We start from the raw sequence: 19459 nt of genomic DNA, 5'->3' as shown, positions 1-19459 counted from the left end.
GCAAATCTGAGAAAATATCTCTTTAATATAATACCAATTTTCATGGTCACATTTTGGGATTTTTAAAACCATCAGCCCCCTCCCACCCCCCAAAAGCAAATACAATATCATCAGACTACAGAGCAAAAGAAAATGCACCAAACAAGGAACGAGAAACTGATGCACTATCCTGCACATAATGTTTAATATTCTTTCTATAGAATGAAACAACAATAGGAGAAAGAGCAAGAGAAGTCTCAGAGGATTTATATCTTATGACAAGTTTAGAAAAGTGAAGTTGTATTTAATGTAGAAGGAGATTAAGAAGACAACTTAGGTGTATAAATAACGTGGGTGATGAAATCAGATAAAAAGATTTGAGGAGATGGGAATAAGATTCAGAAGATAGAAGAGTTTGAGATTTTCTACATAAAGTAATTAACATGTAAAATACTCATAAAAGAAGCAATAAAGGATACGGACGTGAATATGTTAAAAAAAGAGAGGACTCACACAGAAACCAAAATCTAAGTTGAATAATTAAAATAGCTTTAGATGAAATGCACAAATTCCTTCTGTTCTTTGACTGTTAAGATCTTACTAAAACACACAATCCACCATTTTTTCCTCATCGTACCCTTGTAACAAGAACTATTTTCTTCATAAAGAGATATTTAAAGTTCTGTTCTCCAGCACAGTCTCTTGCAACACATTGTTTTCATGATGGACCCATAGAAAAGCTGTTGTAGAAGTTTACTAATCTAACTCAGTGAATTTTAGTCTTCTTTAGGTTGTGATGCATTATGTAATTTAAAAAGTTTCTTCAAAGCAGACATGCATGTGCCTGTCTCATTTACACAAACAATGTAGCTTATTTCGGCTCGTGTGGGTGGCAACGCCAAGCCTGCCACCCATGCTGTTTTGCTGACATAAGCTATTGTACTTAACTGAAAATTCCCAAGATGAAATCCTGGTCTCACTGAAGTCAATGGGAATTTTGCCATTGATTTCAATAGGGCCAGGATTTTACCTCCTGTGATTAGCCCAACTGAGCTGAAGAAGCTGTGCAGTGTAAGAGAAGAATTCTGTTATATCCCTGAACAGTTGTAACTCTTTTACTCACTGTTTCAACAGTTGCAGTAATTTTAACTTGCTTCTCGTCAGCTTCCAACTGGCAGAAATTTTTAACTTGTAGCCAGCTGATATCATGCATAAAAGCAGTCAAATTGCCACTTGCCACGTTCACCAAGCTGCAAACAAGATATATTTAGAGCGCATATTTATCTACTATATGTAAGCAAAGAATACAGGGAAAATGTATATTGCTTATGGTGAGGAAGACTGCTAAATGCCACAGTGTCTTATTGTTTATATATGAACTAGGTCTTATTACTACTGCTTATAACATGGTGACACCCAAAGACCCCTGTCAGTATCAGGGTCCTTCTGTGGTAGGTATTGTTAAAACAGAAGTAGTTATAGGGTAAATTTTTCAGAAATGCCTTAGGAACTTAAGGAGCCTAATTTCAATTTTCAAAAGGGATGTAGGCAGTAGGGCGTCTAAGGGTATGTCTACACTATAAAATTATATTAACCTAAATTACAGTGAGATACAGCCACCACAGTAATTAAGCAACTGAGGGTCCTGTGGCACCTTTAAGACTAACAGAAGTATTGGGAGCCTAAGCTTTCGTGGGTAAGAACCTCACTTCTTCAGATGCAAGTACTTCAGATGCAAGTATGAAAGCTTAGGCTCCCAATACTTCTGTTAGTCTTAAAGGTGCCACAGGACTCTCTGTTGCTTTTTACAGATTCAGACTAACACGGCTACCCCTCTGATACGCAGTAATTAAATCGCTTTTGCATGTCCACACCATGCTAGTCGTGTCAGTGGTGCATGTCCTAACCAGGAGCGCTTGCACCAATTTAACTGGCATTGTGGGGCGGCTTCTGAAAAGCAACAACAGTCAACCTAACTAAATCAATGTTGATTTTACGCTTCTCGTGGGGCTGGAGTTAAGTTGGTGTAGCGGGCAAGTTACATTGGCAGGAGTGACATTTTAGTGTAGTCACTTACAGAGTTAGGTAGATATAAACTGCCGTACGTCGACCTAACTCTGTAGTGTAGACCAGGGCTAAGTCTCATCAAAAGCCAATGTTATTTTTAAAAATGGGACTTCAGCCCAGAAACTCCTGTTTACACTAGAAAGTTAGGTCAACCTAGCTATGTCGCTTACAGGTATGAAAAATTCACAAGCCTGAGAGATGTGGTTAAGCCAACCTAAGCTCCAGTGTAGATCATGCTAGGAAGAACACTTTCCATCACTGTAGTAAATGTTTATGCTACAGCGGCACAGCTGCAACAGCAATGTTTCTAATGTAGACATACCCTACATCAGTCATTCAGAAAAATTTTACCCATAGCCCCTGCACTAAAAAGCTACTTTGATCTCAAGAGGCCCAGGTTTCTATTTGTTTTTATGCACAAAGGAAATTAATTTGGTGGGCTTAAGCCAACATGATCTTACTAATAATAATAATAATAATAATATATGGAGATATACCTATCTCATAGAACTGGAAGGGACCCTGAAAGGTCATCGAGTCCAGCCCCCTGCCTTCACTAGCAGGACCAGTACTGATTTTGCCCCAGATCCCTAAGTGGCCCCCTCAAGGAATGAACTCACAACCCTGGGTTTAGCAGGCCAATGCTCAAACCACTAACTATCCCTTCCCCAGTCATACAATTTTTCCACAATCAGAACTTCTTGCTCAGCAAAATGGCAAGTGTTGGAATATCAGTAGCATTCCATTTAAGAGGAATGATTAATGAGTCGATCTGCCAGTGGAAATGTACTCTGCTCCTGACAGAACTTTTGTTAGTTCTTGACATTTGTTTTTGTCCTTGTGGTTTCAGGCACTGGCGTAGGACTCAGGATATCTGGGTTCAATTCCTGGGTCTCTCCAAAGACTTCCTATATGACCATGGGCAAAGTCACTATTCACTTCAGCTCCCCATCTGTATGATGATGAGAATATTACATTTTCCAACCCTTTCCCAGTCTTGTCTATTAAGATTTAAGTTCTTCAGGGCAAGGACTGTCTCTTACTCTTCCACACAGTGTCCAGCACAAAAGGGCAGGCCCCTAGGCACTACCATAACATTGACAATAATGAGTAAAATACAGCCAGTATTACACACACACACACACACACACACACACAAAAAGTCTTTGTAATTAACCCAATAAATATTTGAAACTGAGGGGTATATTACTATGTATATACCAAATGCAAGTTTGTACACATGCAGCATTAGGATTAATTGCACTTCCCTCCTAAGAGGAAAACCATTTTGTGCTTACAACTGAATTTTTACTTTTTGCCCTTTAATAAGTGCTAGTCAAGTAGTAGTGTTTTACAGGAAATCACCAGGTGTCACTACTCATAACTGTTCTAGTTATGGGTGCGAAGCAGTTTCCATTGCAACCTTGTTCTCACATCTCCATAACCGACACTAGCTTGGCTGATGTTTTCTATACCTGGTCTTTGACCAAAATGTGAAATTTGTTTGCTTGACAAAACTCCGTAGGGTTTAAGTGATGTATTTTGTGGGGAAATATGCTTTTCTGCATTGTAAAAATATTCTAATCATGCTGAGTACCATAAAACACTTAAATTTCAAGTCTTGGTATGAATATAGTCCCCAATGGAGAACTTGTTGCTTCACTTTTTATATTTAAAATGTTTTAAAACTTTAATGTAACCGATAAGTCAAAATTTATATCAAGAGCACTTGCAGTTGAAAATTTCCTTACGTCTGGAGGGGTGCACTTAACTAATTGCATTTTCATGCACAGAGCCTTCCATTTAAGTGAACATTTGGCTGTTTCAGAGAATTGAAAAGGTCAACTGGCAAATCCAACACAGCTGTATGCTGCCCAGGACAATTGTTACAATTCTCCTCTCCCACCACCACATACAATCCCCTTAAAGATATCCTATGAAGTTAAATGCAAATTAATCTCCCATTCCTGAAGTTGCATTAAGTACTTAAACACCATGAAATTCCAGAAGCATTAGCTCAGCCATGTTGCATACATAAAGAGCTTCTTATTGCTCTTTCCCTTGTTAAAATGTAAACCTCTGTTCTTCACATACACCATAAATGCACAAAGGATGTTCAACATGGCAAAGTTAATGTTGCTGTAGCAATCATAACTTTTTGGAATTTCCTCGACTTCTAAGTGCTCCATTTCACAACCCTGAGATCATCGCATTAATGGTGGTGGCAAAATGATTAACAAGAATAGCAATGAGAACATGTAACAATGTAATTCTAGTCAAAGGAATTCTGCTTTGTTAACTGTCTCCTAACTTTGAAACAAGTGCTTAATAGGAAAGAAACACAATTATGACATTTACCTTTGGTCATGGCTATCTAAAACTAATATTGAGCTTCCATCTGCCAGGCCAACAATTCTGACTGTCTTCCTCATATCCTCTTCAGGAACGACTTGCCAATTCTCCACCTCTTTGTCAGATCCCGAACGGTTCATTAAGATGATCCCTCCTGGCGATGCTAAGGCTTTCCACAGGGTACTCAGTTCTGCACTGCATGGAACGACATGCTGGGATTCGATGAAATGCTGACCTTTTCCTCCTTCATTATAGCCCGCCAACCGAAGAACATTTAGAAGCACGGGTTCATGGTCAAGACCTGGTAACACCTCCATACCACCAACCTGTAGGAAGCGTGTAATATCTGCAGATGAAGGGTAATCAACAATAGCAAGAGGCCTACGAAGTCTTGCTTTCCCCCCCCCCCACCTCATTAGAATTAAGCCTCCCCTGACTGAATTCCACCTGAACAGCTTGCTAAAGAATATCAGAGGTATCAAGAAGGGGATATAATGGGAACCCAGGGATTGCTGTAACTCTGCATCCATTCTGAAAATACTGGTGGTAAAGGAAAAAAATTGGGACAATAATGGAGCCATTTAATCTTTTAGCACAGAAATCTAGAGAACATCTGCAGCAATATTACCTGGATCTGACCACTAACATACTGAATCTAAGCTTCAGTCAGATGAATAATCATTGTCAATCCTCATTGATTTATCCCTTCAAGATATCTATGAACTACACACTTTTATTCAATACAAAAATATATACGAATAAGACCAAGACAGCCCAAAAACTTAAAGTAATTTGGAAGTAAAGTTGGGCTATTCTGAAGTTTAGCAAGAGAACAAAAATAAATGTGCATGTCGAGAACAAAAGCTGAGACTGTTAACATTAAATTAGTTTTAGTTAGTTATTGGATAAATCCTTACTATACAGAGACCTTTATGTTCAAAAGAAGAGAACGATCCAAGGACAGTGTGCTGTGTTCAATTAATTATTCTTTTATATATGGTATCAATCACTGATGCAGATTTAGCTGTCTGCTGGATGTTGTGCAGCTGAGCAAATTTTTGTTATTGCATCATAAACTGACCTAACAGACAGCAAATTTAAGAATCTGCTTTAATTGGTATGGAATTAAAAAAAAACCTATATAGTAATTGTGACGGGTTGGATCACAGAAACCCCCTTGGGAGCTGCCACCTAATGTGCAAAGACTACCCCTGCTTCTGTTTTCCCTGCCAGCTCAGGACTCCAGCACCCTGTCTTGCTGAGCCAGACACTCCCGTCTGGCTCCAGACACAGACCCAGGGTCTGAATCACTTGTCCCAAAGCTGCAAGTTTACCTGAAAACAGCTCACAGTAGTGTGCTTGTCTTTAGCACTCAGATGCCCAACTCCCAATGGGGTCTAAACCCAGATAAATCCGTTTTACCCTGCATAAAGCTTATGCAGGGCAAACTCATAAATTGTTCGCCCTCTATAACACTGATAGAGAGATATGCACAGTTGTTTGCTCCCCCAGGTATTAATACACACTCTGAGTAAATTACTAAATAAAAAGTGATTTTATTAAATACAGACAGTAGGATTTAAGTGGTTCCAAGTAGTAACCGACAGAACAAAGTAAGTCACCAAGCAAAATAAAATAAAATGCGCAAATCTATGTTTAATCAAACTAAATACAGATAATCTCACCCTCAGAGATGCTTCAGTAAGTTTTTTCTCAGACTGGACACCTTCCAGGCCTGGGCACAATTCTTTCCCCTGGTACAGCTCTTGTTGCAGCTCAGGTGATAGCTAGGGGATTCTTCATGATGGCTCCTCCCTCCCCTTATTCTCTTCCACCCCTTTATATATCTTTTGCATAAGGCGGGAACCCTTTGTCCCTCTGGGTTTCCACCCCCCCCCCCCTCACTGGAAAAGCACCAGGTTAAAGATGGATTCCAGTTCAGGTGACATGATCACATGTCACTGCAAGACTTCATTACTCACTTGCCAGCACACCCATATACAGGAAGACTCACAGGTAAATACAGCCATCTGCAGACAATGGTAGTCATCAAGATTCCAAACCATCCTTAATAGCCCACACTTTACATAATTACAATAGGCCCTCAGAGTTATATTTCATATTTCTAGTTTTAGATACAAGAGTGGTACATTTATACAAATAGCATAATCACACTCAGTAGATTATAAACTTTGTAATGATACCTAACAAGAGACCTTTTGCATTAAGCATATTCCAGTTACATTATATTCACTTATCATATTTTTATAAAACCATATAGACTGCACAACGTCACAGTAATCATCTGGGAATCTGATTGACTGTCAGGCTATGTGATACAGTCTGTTTACACATCTATATCCTACCAAAAAAATAAGATACCTTGAGATATATGAAGGGTATAGTCACAAGCAGCATAGAGAGAGCCATCTGTAAAGGAGACTGGAGCAGCATCATTGATGCCAAATATCACCAGCACTCCTCAGGAAAGTATTATAAGGGATTTAAAATGACCAGAAACCTTTTTGAAGATTAAAAATCAGATCCTCAGGAATTGTAGAATACGATTTATTTTCCTGTTGTCTTACCTCCTTGCCATTCCACACAAAGACATCTGCCCCATCAGCAAGTCCAATGCCACCCAATGTCATCTCATCTCCTGAAAAGACCAAATCATCAAGATTTTCACAACAGGTAACCCATGTCAGCTGGCAAACTGGACACAGAATAGATTTCATTAATATTTGGATATTCCATCTAGATGTAAAGTTGCTATGAAGAACAGATACAGAAGCCCAGGGCCCAGTTATGTAAAGTTGATCCATGCCATATGCCTCTGAGGAGTCCCACTAAGTCAACAGGACTACTGGTAGACATAAGGATCCACCTAGGCAAATCCTTTTGCAGGACTATGACATTAAACTCTATTTGACAAATTTGTATGGTCAAAAACTTCCCACATGAGATTTTAAAGTACAGTTTTATATTTAATTAACAATGCTAAATGCTGAAGTAGTCATGTACTGTATCCTTACAGCCAGTATTTGACATTGATGTGCTTAATTTTTGCATGCAACTAGTTTGATCTTCTTAGCATAATACAGATTAAATGGCAATTACTTTCAATCTACAAGGATTACATTAAAATTTGCAAGAACACTTACAACAGTTTTTTGTTTAGCTTCTGTTTTCTGACATTTATGCTATAAAAATTACTTGACTATTTTTGGAAAAAAACTAATTTTCTGAGACAGACAGACCAAGGCCTATCAGAAGAACATAAGATCAGCCATACTGGGTCAGACCAAACATCCATTTAGCCCGGTATCCTGTCTTCCGACAGTGGCAAATGCCAGGTGCCCCAGAAGGAATGAACAGAACAGGTCATCATCAAGCAATCCATCCCGTCACCCATTCCCAGCTTCTGGCAAACAGAGGCTGGTGACACCATCCCTGCCCATCATGGCTAATAGCCACTGATGGACCTATGCTTCAGGAATTTATTTAGTTTTCTTGAATCCTATTATAGTCTTGGCCTTCACAACATCTTCTGGCAAAGAGTTCCACAGACTGACTGTGCATTGTGTGAAGAAATACTTCCTTTTGCTTGTTTTTAACCTGCTGCCTATAAATTTCATTTGGTGACCCTTAGTTCTTGTGTTATGAGTAAATAACACTTCCTTATTTACTTTCTCTACACCAGTCATGATTTTATAGGCCTCTATCATATCTCATATCATATCCTTTCAGTCATCTCTTTTCCAAGCTGAAAAGTCCCAGTCTTATTAATCTCTCCTCATATGGAAGCTGTTCCATACCCCAAATCATTTTTGTTGCCCTTCTCTGTATCTTTTCCAATTCCAATATATCTTTTTTGAGATGGGGTGACCACATATGCACGCAGTATTCAGGATGTGGGCATACCATGGATTTATATCCAATTAAAAACTGAAGCAATAGATATTGTATTTCACTCAACAACTCAGATTTTTTAAAAAAAATCTGTCCTAATATCTAGAATGATAAAGCCATATTAAGTTGTAAGTGTCAAGACTAATTAAAGCCAAATTGATTATATCTTAATGGAGCTATGTATTGTGATATTTATATTAATTAAAAAAAAAATTTCCCCTTCAAGTTTTCACTTCCACTAAGATATTCAGTTTAAAATGTCCGGTCCACTTGTTTGCTACTATCCTGCCTCTCAGATCCTCTACTTTTTAACTATTAGATAAATGTTAATAAGACATCATAAACATTCAAACGATTATCATAGTAAAATCTTACATGTCTGCAAATCTAATTAATTCTCAGAGACCTACACTTTCATCCTGCTTCTCACCAAAGGTTTCACAGAAGAGCCACTGTAAGGATCATAAAACTTTATTATGTTTTAATATTATATTATTTATTATGTGTATTATCATAGTTCCTAGGAGTCTGAATCATGGACCAGGTCCCCCCGTCGTAAACACTGAACAAACACAGATAAAAGACAGCCTCTGTCCCACACAGCTTCCAGCTAAGTTAAGTTTGCCATACATAAGATCAAGACTGAAGAGACTGCAGTGGATTTGCAAATACACCTCTACCCCGATATAACGCAACCCGACATAACACGAATTTGGATATAACGCGGTAAAGCAGTGCTCCGGGGGGGGGGGGCAGGGCTGCGCACTCCGGTGGATCAAAGCAAGTTCGATATAACGCGGTTTCACCTATAATACGGTAAGATTTCTTGGCTCCTGAGTTCAGCGTTATATCAAGGTAGAGGTGTAGGTCAAACTGAACACTGATGTAATAATATATTTCTCCAATAAGTTAATAAATGGAACATCTTCAAAATGGCCTAAACAAAAGTATAGAGCATGCAAACAAACAATGAAACCTTGTTTTATGCAGGTCTTACCATCAAGTGTTTGGTAAAGATGAAGTCCTGCTGGTAGAGACTTTGCAGTACTGAGAATCATGTCTCCTTCCCAAAATTCCAACAGCTAATGAGTATAAATAAAACAACCAATTGTGAAAAAAAGCAAAAAGTTGTAACCCCTCAGCAAAGTTTCAAACTGCTTGTAAAGGGTGAAATCTTGGCCCCCAAAATGAAGTTGAACAGAGTTTTGCTAATGACTTCAATGAGGACAGGGTTTCATGAATTATATTTACATTCTCTCTGTAATGTAAAGCAGATAAGCAGTATGCTAGAGCACTTTTTAGTTTTTCACTCAAATATTTTTAGCCAACTGTCATAAATGATTACCTAGCCAATACAGTGTAGATCAAGCATTTGTGCCAAAGTTTGAAAATATTTTGTCTTTGTTTGTACTCTACATGAGAAATAAAAAGTGACTTGAGTTCTAAAACAAAGCCATTTCTAACTCCTGTGCTATTTGTCAAACTGAACCCGACCACTCTCTGGGAATTGTGATGTTTCTTTGGTATACTGGGGGTGGGGTGGGGGGGGTGTTATATTTTCCAGTTTGATAGTTTCAAAAAAATTCTAGGACTTCTTTTCAGTATATGCTAACTCTAATTGCTGGGTATTTTCTTGACTCTCTTTCCAGTCCAGGTCAGCAAGCTCCCTCCTAGTATGTAGTTGAAACAGCAATACCCAGATTGCAGACACAAAATGTACAAGTCTGTATGTCAACTTTCAGGTATATTTTCATTACGATGGTGAAGGGCTTGTTTCATCATTTCTGTGGCTTCAGACAGCAAAGTGTCAAATACTACAGAAAATTTCTTCTTCTCATACAGAGCACAGTCGTGTCCACAATTTTAAAATTGTCTTTGTAACTCAGGTAAAGATAAAATGTTTGGGTTAACACTCTTAAAAAAGTAAATACCTGAAATATCGATTGTCGCAGATCTCCTAGGGTTTTTCTTTTATCAGTAGTCAGATCCAGCACACTTTCCTTCCAAGAAAGCGATGGGTGTAGGGCCCCATTGTAAAGTTTATAGTGAGAGCCCAAATGGAGGCGCAAATCAATATTATTGTCTGCAGAGTCACAATCCATCCTGTTTAAAAAAAAAAAAAAAAAAAAAAAATCAAAAATACATATTAATACCAATAGGCTAAAATGAAAGGTGATTTACTGCTGACTGTTCTAGAGTTGCCTCTGTGCATTCACATTTATGGGATTGGCACACCGTGGTGCTGAGCTCACAGATTAGCTTTATATCAGCACCAGAGCCACAGGTGGGAATGCACAGAGGCCCAATGACCCTAAGACCACCCCAATGTCAGACAGCACACTAGTGTCATGATATATACCCAAAATGTAATATATATTTGGAAACCTAGTAACTCACTGATCATTTTCAGAGTGGTAGCCGTGATAGTCTGTATCAGCAAAAAAAAAAAAACAAAAAAAAACGAGGAGTACTTGTGGCACCTTAGAGACTAACAAATGTATTTGGGCATAAGCTTTCGTGGGCTAGAACCCACTTCATCGGATGCATGGAGTGGAAAATACAGTAGGAAGATATATATACACACATAGTACATGAAAAGATGGGGGTTGCTTACCAATTCTAACGAGACAATTCAATTAAAGTGGGCTATTATCAACAAGAGGAAAAATCACTTTTGTAGTGGTAATCAGGGTGGCCCATTTCAAACAGTTGACAAGAAAGTGTGAGTAACAGTAGGGGGAAATTAGCATGGGGAAATTAGTTTTTAGTTTTTGTAATGACCCATCCACTCCCAGTCTTTATTCAGGCTTAAGTTGATGGTGTCCAGTTTGCAAATTAATTCCAGTTCTGCAGTTTCTCGTTGGAGTCTATTTTTGAAGTTTTTTTGTTGAAGAATTGCCACTTAAATCGGTTATTGAGTGTCCAGGGAGGCTGAAGTGTTCTCTGACTGGTTTTTGAATGTTATAATTCTTGACGTCTGATTTGTGTCCATTTATTCTTTTGCGTAGAGACTGTCCGGTCTGGCCAATGTACATGGCATCATTAACACTTTTGCATGATGTATACACAATAAACCCACAAAGGACCTCATAGATAAGTGCTGCAAATATGTTCTTTAAAAGTATTTGGCAATCAGGGTCTAAGCCATGCCTGTTCCAGAGAAAGGAATGAGGTTCTGATGTAAATTAAGCAAGGCATCACCCAAAAACAAAAAAAAGCACATTTACATGCAAGGTAAATAAAGTCCTCAGGAGAGCAAGTGGAGAAAGATGAGCACTTAATTTCAAAAGGGGATAGAAACTACATCCTGTGACACCCTATACCCCATATGACGCCCTGTACCCCATGCTCATCCCGTTATAGGATTATGGTATACTGTGTGCAAAGTATACCTTGTGAGCTAAGTTTCCTCTAGGCTGCGCCGGGGCTCAGGGCTGCGGCAGGAAGAGGCGCCTTTCCCTGCCGGCTCCAGCACGGAACTGCCCTGGACTTGCCACGGCTGGGGGAGAGGCGCCCCTTCTCCAGCCCCAGCACAGACCTGCCGCGGCAAGGGGAGAGGCACCTCTTCCCCCCAGCCCAGGTGGTGCTGCAGGGGAGAGAGGAGAAAGCTGGGGGGAATCCTCTCCCCCCGCCATAGCCCCTGGGCAGCCTGCATCCCAAACCTCTCATCCCCGGCCCCACCCCAAGCCGGAGCCCTCAACCCCCTCAGCACCTCAACCCTCTGCCCCAGCCCTGAGCCCCTCATCCCCGGCCCCACCCCGGAGCCCTCACCGCTCCTCCACAATCCTCTGCCCCAACCCTGAGCCCCACTCCCACACTCCGAATCCCTCGGCTCCACCCCCACCACATGAATTCACCTCCATATCGGTGCGCATAACAAAATTCATTGAGCACATGCATGGGAAAAATTAGAGGGAACACTGCTTGTGAGATATCATTTGAAAACTCAATCTGCTGAATATTATCATCTTGTTGAAATGTGTGCAACACTGCACGTGAAATTATGATTTTACTTTATGTTTGTTACTGAAATATGCTGTAATTCTGGGCAACACCCTCAGACCATCTTCACAAAGCCAAAGCATGCCAGCTGCGTGCTAAAAGGCCATTACCTGATTAATCGGAGATTCACCAGCAGGGGAGTTGTAAACAAGAAATTTACAATTCTCCTGATGGTTGACAGCTCATGTATACCATGGAACTGCCTGACCCCATGACCCAACAAAGACTTTTCCACTACAAAGGGTCAGAGTATAAAAAGGAGAGAGAGTGACTGCCTCATCACTTCTCCTCCCCCCTCTCTAATCACAACAGCAAGATCACTTGAAAGACAACAGAAGCATCATTGAACTGGGGGGAGTAGTCCTAGCTGGAAGGCTTTTTGGGTGAGAGAAACCTTTTTGCTTTCAAATCTTATTTAGCTTGGTAAAGTTTAGGAATTAGCTTGCATGTTTATCTTTTCATTTCTTTTGTAACCAACTATAACTTATATGCCTTATCACTTAAAACGTATCTTTCTCTAGTTTAATGTTTTATCTAAACCAGAGTGTTTGACTGAAGTGTTTGGGAAGCCTCTGCTTGAGATAACAAGGCTGGTTGGGCATTTTCGTTACCCTTTGCTGGAATCACAAACTAATCTATAAGCTTGTACGGTCCAGTGGGATACTGAACAGTACAAGACACATTTCTGGGGGGCAAGGCTGGGTCTGAGGGATATGCAGATGTAGCCCTGTATCTATTCATGGATGGCTGGGCATAGCATTCACGTACTCAGCTGGGAGTGATTTTGCACACTGGTGGCTGTGAGTGATCAGAGCCTGGAGAGGTCTGCTATTCACTAGCAAAGCAGTGTAAAAGGCACCCTGGATTGGAGATTTAAGGGGACACAGCAGTTCAGGTTGCACCTGGAGGAAATCACAAACCCTCCGGAAGCATTCCTGCCTCTTGAAGCTGGGTCAACGAACTTTGCAAAGACAGCACATATCTACACCCCAGCAAGAGCAAATAAGCTTTGCCTGGGCTTATTTTTCAAATAATACATTTCAGTGATTTCCTGGTCTATAGAAAGAAAGGGGAGACAACCACATAATTATCTGTCACTGCAGGGACTAATGGGGCCAGAGCTCTTGAAATCATAGAATGATGGATCCTTGAGCCAAGGGAGTTGAAGTCTCTGGGAACTGAATACAGGGTGAAAAATCTGCTTAGCAAAGACTAATTTGCTGAAATTTAGTTTTAGTCTTAAAAGACCTGTTTTTACTTTTGTTTGCTTGTAATCCCTTCCATCTTTATTCCTTATGCTTGGTATCACTTAAACTTTTGACTTTATTACATTTGTTTTAATTTTACTATAAACAAATTCAGTGTTTTGGTTAAAATAGAGTATTTGTTAACCCCAGTTAAGGTAACAAGCTGCTGGGGCAGTACCTTTAGCTTTAGGAGAGCAGCAGATTTATCTTCTATAAGTATACACCAAAAGGGCTGGACAATACAGGGCAGATAGCTTTGTGGAAATTTGGGACAGAGGGGTGTTGAGGTCACCCTGCAAAAGTACATGGCCAGTAGAAGCTAGAGTATGACCTGGATGCTTGGCTGCTGGCATCAGAACAGTGAGCCACTGCACCATAGCATTTAAGGCACTCAAAGTTTACAGGGCAGGCGATGACAAAACTCCTTACTGATCTGGGTTGAATCTCAAAGTGTCAAAGGCCCTCAAACAAACAAATCTATGCATTGTGCAGTGCAGAATAAAGAAACCCTCCAAAAACATGCTAAAATATTTGTTAAATAGTGCTGATTTCTTCCGGGCCCTTCAAAGATCCATTTGTAATATAATTAATTTGTTTTATGGAAGATAACACTAATCTTAGTTTTTCTACCCAACTTGCAAATCAATACTCTAACACAACTGCACAATGGAAACAGAAGCTGCTCAGAGCCCCAAGATCTACAGCTAAAACCAAAAAGGCACATCAGCCCTGATATCTGCTACTTGCATCCACTTTTAATCTGCAAGGCAAAACAAGGTTTTTATAAAAAATAAAATTCACCCTGTGCAAAGGGGCCACACAAAGCCTATACATCACTTAAGGCTTCATTTGGAGAACTTTGGGTTTAAAGACTGCAGAGAGTGAATTCCAATAGCACAGTTTAAGTGAAAGTTTCTGTTCTGCTACACACCTGCTATTTTATTGTAGGGTGGTTCCTTTCTCCCCCCATATCTCTATAAAGATACACCTCTACCCTGATAGAACGCTGTCCTTGGGAACCAAAAAATCTTACCGCGTTATAGGTGAAACCGTGTTATATCGAACTTGCTTTGATCCGCCACAGCGCACAGCCCCAGCCCCCTGGAGCGCTGCTTTACCGCGTTATATCTGAATTGTGTTACATCAGGTCGTGTTATATCGGGGTAGAGGTGTAGCTCTAACAAAATTCCTTCCATTCTATCCCAGGAGCTACATTAATTTACTTAAGTCTAGCACAATTTTTCATTTTTTTTTTAAAGTGAATTTGTTCTACAATTATATTAGTTTGACTGAGAAAGTAGGGCAGTAAAGGAATGTAACAGGGAGGCAGAGGAGAAGGCAGTAGACTAGAGTCAGAAGGCAGTAGACTAGAGTCAGGAATCCTGGATTCTAATTCCTGGATTCACCAATGACCTGCTATGTGACCTTGGGTTAGTCATTTCATCTACATGACTCAGTGTTTCTCATCTGCAAAATTAGGATAACAATACTTTCCTTCTTTTGTAAAGCACTTTGAGATCTACAAATGAAAAAGTATTATGATGATGATTATATTACATACCTTCTCTTCCGCAGTTCAATGTTCGCAGCATCCATTTCATTCAAGAGATGGCCAGGAACCCGATATCTTGGATTTGCTTGTGCTGTGACCAAAGGAAGCTGGTTAGTTTGGATTTAGTTGTGTAAAGCCATACTGACAGGCTTGGAAGTGGCTCAAGGCCAGACCTCCCAACATGGTAATCTTTGAAAGTCTTTAATGAAGAAGGTGGTGGCTTCTCTTATAATACAGTCTTCAGTTACAGGTAGATACAACATGCAAATTTTATTTCTGTTTATATTCCTATTAAGTGTTACTTAATGAAATATTAGGCATAACTGTTACAGTATAAAAATTGTTGCTTGTATTTTCATTAATTTGCCAGTTTGTGGAAGAGGCTGGAAAATCTTGGCATCTGGAGACCATTAGCTGCCTAATTTATCACTACCATTCACACCACCCCATTAAATCTCCTGCTAACCCTTTCCTCCATTATGTAGTGGAAGGATTTTTCTATTCCTTCTGAACAGAAAATATATATAAGAACTCCACTGCTGGGTTGTTGGGTTTTTTTTGTTTGTTTGTTTGTTTGAAGTAAAAATAATTTTGTGGTGGTAAGAAGAGTATGGTGAGTATTTTTCATACCTTCAGATGGTCTTTTCAACTGGGATTTTCGATAAAACAGCATGTAGGCACTCTCTTTACCCTGAAATTGTTTCTCAATATCCTTCTCCTTAATGGGCTGGACTTTTGAATCATTCAAGTCAAACCAATGGGAACCAGAGGCGCTGTCCTTTAGCACTGTACATAGACTTTCTGAAGTCCACTGGACATCATTGTTCTGAGAAGGGCTTTGCAGAACTTGTCCTTGGCAATCTGACCCAAACTGGAGCTGATGGTACATCTCCTTTAGACTAACCTTATTATCATCAGGACTAAGTTGAAATATCTGAGAATGATTCTGCAAATACTAAAAAGGAAGAAAAACAATAGTGTCATAATGAAGAAAACATCTATTAAATGTGCAAAGCTGCATTTGCCACCTCCAAGCCTTCTTTGCATAGCTTGACCTCCCTGAAGGAACAACCACTTTTAGGTATCTCCAAAAAATCTGCTTCTGCCATGCTTCCTATAGTGATTCATCTTGATTTGTATAGAAACCCCCCTGTGTTGCTCCCTTCTCCCTCATGAGTCAATCCTTGGGCTGCAAGCTCCTCAGGGCAGGAACCTTCCCTTCTTGTCTGTAAAGTGCCAGCCACATTGTAAGCACTACCACAAACAAAGAAAAAAATACAGCATCAAGAGTGAGATCACGAATTTTGAAGTCATGAATTTTAAAGTTATTGGCCTAAATTCATTTGGTACTCAACTTGACACCATATAAGGACCCCAGTTTTCCAAAAGTGCTTTGCTCCTGCCTTCTGAAGAAGAATGTAGAGAGTGTCCCTCACCTAAACAGAATACAGCTTGGTCCATTAGCACACTGTAGCTTTCACAGAACTTGAACCTTGGTCTCTCTCAGCTTTTGCCATAACCCCACTTACCTGACACCCCCCCAAAAAAAGTCTACAATGAGAACTACAGGAAAAAAAACCTTCAGTAAATTAAAGTGTGAAATAATAAAGATAGGTTAGGGACTGACAGCCCAAACAGGCTCCCAAAGTGAATACAGAAAACTAAGAACAGCAACGTGGCAAACAGACATAGTAAACACCTTTGATAAAGTAGAACTGCACATAAGTGCCCAAAGGACAGGGTTGTTTCCTAAACTCCCAGAATTTTTCTATTTAGTTTTTATTTATTGTATGTCATTTTGTTTTCTTCTTGTATATGCTTCTCAGCAAGTCTCCAGAATAAAACCCGTGCTGCAAGATTTTTGTTGAACTAATATCGTTCATTAATTTAAGAGAGAATCATCTGTTCCAGTGGCCTACCTCTGGAGATGAACAGGATAGATAAGTAACATGGCACTGAGTTGACAAACAACACCGTTATCAAGCCCAGCAAACAGACAAATTGAAGTGGAATGTTGGGTGGGAAGTAGGACAGCGGCGGGAGAAGAAAGATGATAAACCAGAACAAGGATTTTCCATGGATGAAAATTAATACTTTATATCACTGTACCATACCAATCAGAGCTTATGGACTTTAAATTGGTCATTCGTCCATAGGATAGTGGGTTTTGGCACAGACCAGGGCCTTTATATTTCAGGAGCATCCAGCGGGCCCAATCTTGATTGTGCCAAGTGAAGTACAAACACACATAAAGACACGCCCTGCCCCAGACAGTTTACAATCTAAGCACTTTATATAGTAAATCCAAACCTCAGATAAGTGTAATTTCTGATCACTAACAAAAGCACATTCTTGAAGTATCAAATGAGTTGATTTCAGTGTATGTTCATATAGTCTCATTCAAATAAGCACACACATGCATTAATCAGAACATGTCAGACAGATCTGTTCACTGAATGTACGGACATCATGAAAACCCACACAAATGTGCATGCACATTATAGTTGATAACAGACATTCAATCATGACAGAAAACATTGTGCATGTTCAGTATGCCCTTTTGCTCATAGGTTATTTCTCAGTTTACTTTCAATCTCAGGAAAGCAGCTACTCCTCTAAGACAGCTCTGCTTGAATTTCACAATTTAAACTATTTTTGAATTATTCAAAATGTGAAAATTTTGCATCTCAGTGAATTTTTCTCGGGAGTGCTCAGGACTGCAAGTCACCTTGCTTACTGATTGCGTGCTCTCTCTCTCTCTCTCTGTGTGCGTGTGTCAGCAAGAGAGAGACTTCTAGTGCTAAACTGGGTGTCAGCTCCATGTCACTCTAATCCGTTAGCCATCAAAACAATCTCATCAGAAGCTCTGCCAGCCTTTACCTTGCCTTGCAGATTAACTCTAGGTGCACCCCAATCCTTGAGCCCCCTTGAACAGCATTCCTCTGTAGTATCCAGTCCCTGACACCGGACACTCACAGAAATCACCAAGTTCGCTGTCTCCAAAGAGACAGTGTACATACCAGCCTGTCTAGTTCAGCTAAGGAGTCGCACCATATATATATATATATATATATATATATATATATATATATATATATAAAAACCAAAAATAAGTGCATTAACAAAGAACAGAGATTCATGAATACAAGGGACCAGTCAGTAAGAACAACATGCTCCTACAAGCTCTAGCAAGGGGTGTTCCTCATTGAAATGGATAACAAAATGTCTTTTTTGCTTCTCCTTATATTTCCCCAAAATTCATTGTTTTGATGCCAGAAACAAGACAACTTCCCTATGGTTTTAGTTTCTGGTGTCTTCCCATGTTGATTTCACATCCCCACTCTGGTCAACCTGACTTTTCCTGTTGGATTTTCTCAAATGCAGCTTCCTTTGTGTTTAAATTATAATAGAGACAGCATGGATAGGTGATTTCACACCCCTTTATCTGGCAAAAAGCTGCTTGTCAACCGTGCCAGGAACACAGATTCTAAACATATTTTCAATACATACATATGACTTCTTAAATAACATGCATACATATAGCTGGCAATACTTACGACCAGCATGATATAAGCTTTCATTTGATACCTCACACAACATCCTTTATAGATAAAACGTTTGCGTACTATGACAGCAAAGTGGTAGGTGTAGTGAATTTATCTGGTCTGACAAGAGTTACACAGAGTGATGACCCACCAATGGGCCTGTGTGTCACAACTCTTAAGAAGAATAATTCAAAAGGTTAAAAATGAGTTCAAACTCAAAATTCAAATGCAGCAGTTTCCTTTACTATTGCAATGCAATTCTTGAGCTGGCAAGCCTGAGAATTTAGCCAAAGTGATAATTTTTTGGATGTGTTCTAAACTACCAATGAGTAGGATTCAGAATAAGAGTTTCATTACAATCATGACTACTGAGTTGCTAATTCAAGTGTACTATATTTTTTAAATCATGATTAATATTTCTATATGTACTGACACTTCTAAATACATTACTATATGCATTTTCATTCATAAATTAGACTTACATTACAGACTGTCTGCTGGGAAAGGAGAGCCACTGTTTCTAACATTTGAAATTTTAGAAGAACACAAGTTTAAAAATTTTTCTTAAACTGAAAATTGTGAAGTGATTTGTTAGTAATAGGCTTAGCTAAAATTTAATGTACCTATTAGAGTTTTACTGTTTGTTACCTTTCGTATTGGTCCATATTGTTTCCTGTATTTTTTGTTCCAGGACATTCCTTTTTTCTCCAATAGTTTCTGCCCTAACTGATCCACAGGAATTTGTTTGGATTCTTCCTAAAGGAACACAGTTAACAGACATTGAAATGATGAAGTGGTGGGCA

General features: G+C 39.5%; 1 protein-coding gene across 24 annotated transcripts in view; it reads right to left on the bottom strand.

Annotated features, from left to right (window-relative positions):
* Positions 1-19459, bottom strand: part of TRAF3IP1 (TRAF3 interacting protein 1) — a 225439-nt gene that overhangs the window by 193712 nt on the left and 12268 nt on the right. For 22 of the 24 annotated variants that reach the window (XR_010591404.1, XR_010591402.1, XR_010591405.1 and 19 more), the window contains 8 exons: positions 19305-19412; positions 15742-16066; positions 15121-15202; positions 10242-10413; positions 9308-9392; positions 6987-7057; positions 4405-4724; positions 1103-1229 (listed from right to left, as the gene is read on the bottom strand). Coding sequence is in view for 20 of the 24 variants with exons in the window: in XM_065561157.1 (XP_065417229.1) it covers positions 1103-1229; positions 4405-4724; positions 6987-7057; positions 9308-9392; positions 10242-10413; positions 15121-15202; positions 15742-16066; positions 19305-19412 (1290 nt within the window). In the remaining 4 variants the exon portion in view is untranslated. Of the gene's footprint in view, positions 1-1102; positions 1232-4404; positions 4745-6986; positions 7058-9307; positions 9393-10241; positions 10414-15120; positions 15203-15741; positions 16067-19304; positions 19413-19459 lie in introns of those variants that run through there. The other 2 variants (XM_065561163.1, XM_065561164.1) reach the window with 2 other exon arrangements.

This window comes from Chrysemys picta, chromosome 11 (assembly GCF_011386835.1).
Source record: "Chrysemys picta bellii isolate R12L10 chromosome 11, ASM1138683v2, whole genome shotgun sequence".
Classification (NCBI taxonomy): Eukaryota; Metazoa; Chordata; order Testudines; family Emydidae; genus Chrysemys; species Chrysemys picta.
This window is presented reverse-complemented; position numbering and strand designations above follow the sequence as displayed.